Raw genomic sequence first — 4,796 nt, forward strand, 5'->3', positions numbered from 1 at the left:
TTTCTCGATTTTTTTTTAAAAACCCAAAAAAGACCCATCCCACATTTGTCTTGAAAAATTAGCTTTTTTAACTTTTCACTAAAAGCACTAAGTTTTTCTGGAAATAAAATTTAAATATAAGCAGAAAACTCAGGAGTTGTTGCAAATTCATTGCATGCGTGTATCCTATTGTCATTGGCAAAAAAAACAACTTTAACCCTGATTACGAAACAAATGGGCGAGGCTTCACTTGGAACTCACTGCTGATTCGTCAACCGTTTCTACGCACTATCTGGCCAATCACTGAGCAGGACGACTATCTATAAAAGCACTGCGTCTTGGAAGTGAAGGTACAATCAAACAAACAGCAAACTTTGAACTCAATCATGTCTGGGCGTGGCAAATCAGGTAAGGCCAGAGCAAAGGCGAAGAGTCGCTCTTCCCGTGCTGGTCTTCAGTTTCCAGTCGGTCGTGTCCACAGACTGCTCCGCAAGGGAAACTATGCTCAACGTGTGGGTGCCGGCGCCCCAGTCTACCTGGCGGCCGTGCTCGAGTACCTGACCGCCGAGATCCTGGAGTTGGCTGGAAACGCGGCTCGCGACAACAAGAAGACCAGAATCATCCCACGTCACCTGCAGCTGGCCGTCCGCAATGATGAAGAGCTCAACAAACTTTTGGGTGGAGTCACCATCGCTCAGGGCGGCGTGTTGCCCAACATTCAGGCTGTCTTGCTGCCCAAGAAGAGCGAGAAGGCAGCCAAGACGAAGTAAAACTTCTGACGTTTGACAGACTCCACAAAGGCTCTTTTAAGAGCCACACACTCCTTTCAGAAAGAGCACATCATTCCTGAATTCTTAAGCACAGATCTATTCTTGAACATTAATGTTCAGATTTTTACCATAATAAGTTCATCAAGCCGCTTCACAATTTAGAAATCAATACTGACAATATGTATCCATAAACATATTGGTTTATTATATAATATTTATTATTGGTTATTGCAATTCAGCACTAGTTAGAAAAAAATCGGTTTCCAGAAAAGACAGGGGGGGGGAAATAGGAGACTAGATGTCAAATTCGAAAATAATATAAATAATTGTCCTTATAGAGTCGTGGTATTACTGTGAACTGTATACATTGTTGAATGTGCCTAAATTGGAAAAAAAGTACCGAACTTTATATTAGAGCGTATTGAGACAAAGACTGAGATCTAATTACCAAAGACAATTCAGGGATACTTAATACTGTTAATTTCGTTACTAATTTAAAATGGACCATTTTATGTATGTAAAACGTTTCATTTGAAAGACAAATATTTTGGCGTTTCACGTCGGTGCCGCCCACGATTGCATCAGCCGTTCTCTTTCACGTCCGCAGTCTTGCTATAAGACGGCAGCCCTCACTCTGAGTTGACATTGTCCGAGTGATCTACTACTCAGCGAAACATGTCTGGCAGAGGCAAAGGCGGTAAAGGGCTCGGTAAAGGAGGCGCCAAGCGTCATCGCAAGGTTCTCCGTGATAACATCCAGGGTATAACCAAGCCCGCTATCCGTCGCCTGGCCCGCCGTGGCGGTGTCAAGCGTATTTCAGGTCTTATCTACGAGGAGACTCGTGGTGTTCTTAAGGTGTTCCTGGAGAACGTCATCCGTGATGCTGTCACCTACACTGAGCACGCCAAGAGGAAGACCGTCACAGCCATGGACGTAGTGTATGCCCTGAAGAGACAGGGACGCACACTCTACGGCTTCGGCGGATAAACTCTCCTATCCGGCACTCCAACCAAAGGTCCTTTTAAGGACCACACAAATGTTCCTAAGAGCTTCAATTCCATACATGAAACAGGGAACACTAATTTTAGATAGACTAGTAAATATTAGTGATGACGGTAGAACTTTATTCATCCCACAACTGGAGAATTTACTTGTCAAAGTCTGTTTTATTGTCCATTTCTTCACATGCCAAGACACAAAGAAATCGAAATTACGTTCCCACTATCCCACGGTCACAAGACAAAGTACACAATATACACAAGTAAACAACAAAAAAATAAAAACAAGAAGGCACAAACAATGAATAAATAAGTGATAAATAAACAGAGAAGCAAAAATGGAGCAAGTGTGCATACAGCAGACAGTCAGAACATAGCACAAAAGTACAGGACGCTACGCAGAAGGGGGGAGAGAGTTCAGGATCCTAACAGCCTGGAGTATGAAGCTGTTGGTGAGTGGTGGTGCGGGAGCGCAGGCTCCTGTACCTCTTCCCTCTTTCAATGTGATAATGAAAGAGTTCCCGTCATCCACTGAATCCATAATAAAGCTGTATTTTATGTGAGCACAAGCAAATGGTCCAAAACGAAATGAATTTTGATTCGGTGACACAAAATTTCCAAGGGTTTCCTTAATGCTTATTTAATTATAAATATTCCGAAATTCACCAGAAATTAAGTTTGTGTTCCTTAAAATGATCGTGAACTGTCATGAAACGAGTACTTATTGTGTTAACGTTGCATACAGCTACCAATAAAACAAAGGATTATACAGTATATCAATACAAGTCTAAACAAAGTACGGTAGTGTGTTTTGGGGAGGATGTTACTAGTGTATTTTACCGAAAAATATTAAATATTTTATTAAATCAAATTACTGAGTAAAATGTGTCTAACTGTGGAAGCCAGTAGCCGCGCCTATTTTTGTTCCGCGCCTCTTTTTGTGAAACGCCTCCAAATGAGATGACGCCTTTCAAAAGACAGTTGCAGCCAATCAACAAGTGGCGCTGGCGCATTTATATTTGCATGAGATGGACATAAATACTCTTCCTCTCCAGATGCTTCACCACTCAATCTGTCACTTGCAGACTATCAGCCATGCCTGACGTTGCGAAACCTGCTGCCAAGAAAGGCTCCAAGAAAGCCGTGACCAAAGCCACTCCCAAGGGTGGAAAGAAGAAGCGAAAGGCAAGGAAGCAGAGCTATGCTATCTACGTATACAAGGTATTGAAGCAGGTCCATCCCGACACCGGGATTTCCTCCAAGGCGATGAGCATCATGAACTCTTTCGTTAACGATATCTTCGAGCGCATTGCCTCCGAAGCATCTCGCCTGGCGCTCTACAACAAGCGTTCTACCATCACATCCAGGGAGATCCAGACCGCTGTCCGTCTCTTGCTTCCTGGTGAGCTGGCCAAGCACGCTGTGTCTGAGGGCACCAAGGCAGTCACCAAGTACACCAGCTCCAAGTAAATTACTACCTGCGACCAAACGGCTCTTTTAAGAGCCACCCACATCACTCTAAGAGTAAATTCTGTTTCATCACAGTAATTTTAAACTTTCATGTTTATGTTGGGAGAGAACTGTAACAACTTGAGGTTCAAATAGAAAACCTTAATTAACTCCTCAAGGTCTGGCTGGTTAAGAATGTGTCCCTATTTTACCGGCTGTTTGTGGACGCCAAGCAAAAGGCTGCAACTGACGCGCCTGTAGAACAGGTTTGACAATGAATTGGGCGTACTGAAACGTGATAACCGGGCGGGCCCAGTACAGTTTGTGGAGCCACGGAAGCCAGGAAGTTGGCGGCACAGAACAGAATACTCGAAATTGGGAGAGTTAACTTTGGTTTACTATCTGGTTCAAAATTTGTAGATGAATGAATCTTTATTTCAAACATGATTTAAAGAATAAAGCTTAAAAAAAAAAACTATCACTGTTCGAAAAACATGTTCTCCACATGGGTGCAGTACCACACGTCTCTAGCAGAGGGCGCACTCCTTATGTTATCTGTTTAATGTTAGGTTTCAGAATTGGAGAAAGCTGGAGAGCTTGAAGTAGTCTTAATGATTTACGCCTATATACATAAGAATGTGTTGGGTGGTGTTATATTGTCAAAATGAATTTCTGTCAACCGGTTGCTTCCAGAAGACGTCGGGGTTTCTACTGGTGATTGGTTTAATTCAAAATCGTGTCGTCCAATAGTCGAGCAGCTTTGGCGCGGGCTCTTCTTGAATGCACCAATCAGCGCTGTCTCGCCCAAATAAAAACAGTCAGCCATCGTAGTGGTTTCCCACTATCGTTTGTAGAACAGGAAGTATGGCAAGAACCAAGCAGACAGCACGTAAGTCCACCGGAGGCAAAGCCCCCAGGAAGCAGCTGGCTACCAAAGCTGCGCGTAAAAGCGCCCCTGCAACCGGCGGCGTCAAGAAGCCTCATCGCTACAGGCCGGGTACCGTGGCTCTCCGCGAGATCCGCCGTTACCAGAAGTCCACCGAACTCCTCATTCGCAAGCTCCCCTTTCAGCGTTTAGTCAGGGAGATCGCTCAGGATTTTAAAACCGATCTGCGCTTCCAGAGCTCCGCAGTCATGGCGCTGCAAGAGTCAAGCGAGGCGTACCTGGTTGGATTGTTTGAGGACACAAATTTGTGTGCCATCCACGCCAAGAGGGTCACCATCATGCCCAAAGACATCCAGTTGGCACGTCGCATCCGCGGGGAAAGAGCTTAAGCTCTCACCCTACGACCTCAACGGCTCTTTTGAGAGCCACCACTTTCTAACTTAAGGGCTCATTCCAACATTTGTGACATTAACTTATTGATGCGTCAAGGCACTCATTTTCGCTGAACACTGAATTGTGCTAGGAGTTCACTAGTCAGTCACAAGTACTAATTACTATCTCACTTAATCCTCACATTAATTACATCTGCTATACATCACCTAAATGCAAATTAAATTATTCAGTGTCGTTGGTTATTTATTTGGGCTTCATAGATTGCTGTTCATGCCAATTCCTCAAATGCTACAACCTTTAAACGATTGTTTCCACATATTT

General features: G+C 44.0%; 4 protein-coding genes across 4 annotated transcripts; all 4 read left to right on the plus strand.

The window, feature by feature from the left end:
- Positions 1 to 350: 350 nt before the first annotated feature.
- Positions 351 to 908, plus strand: LOC119131032 (histone H2A-like). The gene has a single exon (XM_037265100.1). The coding sequence runs from the start codon at positions 366 to 368 to the stop codon at positions 747 to 749; it is 384 nt and encodes a 127-aa protein (XP_037120995.1). The 5' UTR covers positions 351 to 365; the 3' UTR covers positions 750 to 908.
- Positions 909 to 1,400: 492 nt separating this feature from the next.
- LOC119131034 (histone H4) lies at positions 1,401 to 1,753 on the plus strand. Its single transcript, XM_037265102.1, has one exon. The coding sequence runs from the start codon at positions 1,425 to 1,427 to the stop codon at positions 1,734 to 1,736; it is 312 nt and encodes a 103-aa protein (XP_037120997.1). The 5' UTR covers positions 1,401 to 1,424; the 3' UTR covers positions 1,737 to 1,753.
- Positions 1,754 to 2,799: 1,046 nt separating this feature from the next.
- LOC119131482 (histone H2B 1/2-like) lies at positions 2,800 to 3,369 on the plus strand. The gene has a single exon (XM_037265973.1). It carries the CDS (start codon positions 2,843 to 2,845, stop codon positions 3,215 to 3,217), a length of 375 nt encoding a protein of 124 aa, XP_037121868.1. The 5' UTR covers positions 2,800 to 2,842; the 3' UTR covers positions 3,218 to 3,369.
- A 167-nt stretch (positions 3,370 to 3,536) lies between these two features.
- Positions 3,537 to 4,590, plus strand: LOC119131481 (histone H3-like). The gene has a single exon (XM_037265972.1). The coding sequence runs from the start codon at positions 4,061 to 4,063 to the stop codon at positions 4,469 to 4,471; it is 411 nt and encodes a 136-aa protein (XP_037121867.1). The 5' UTR covers positions 3,537 to 4,060; the 3' UTR covers positions 4,472 to 4,590.
- Positions 4,591 to 4,796: the final 206 nt, after the last annotated feature.

This window comes from Syngnathus acus, chromosome 12, assembly GCF_901709675.1.
Source record: "Syngnathus acus chromosome 12, fSynAcu1.2, whole genome shotgun sequence".
NCBI classification, from domain to species: domain Eukaryota; kingdom Metazoa; phylum Chordata; class Actinopteri; order Syngnathiformes; family Syngnathidae; genus Syngnathus; species Syngnathus acus.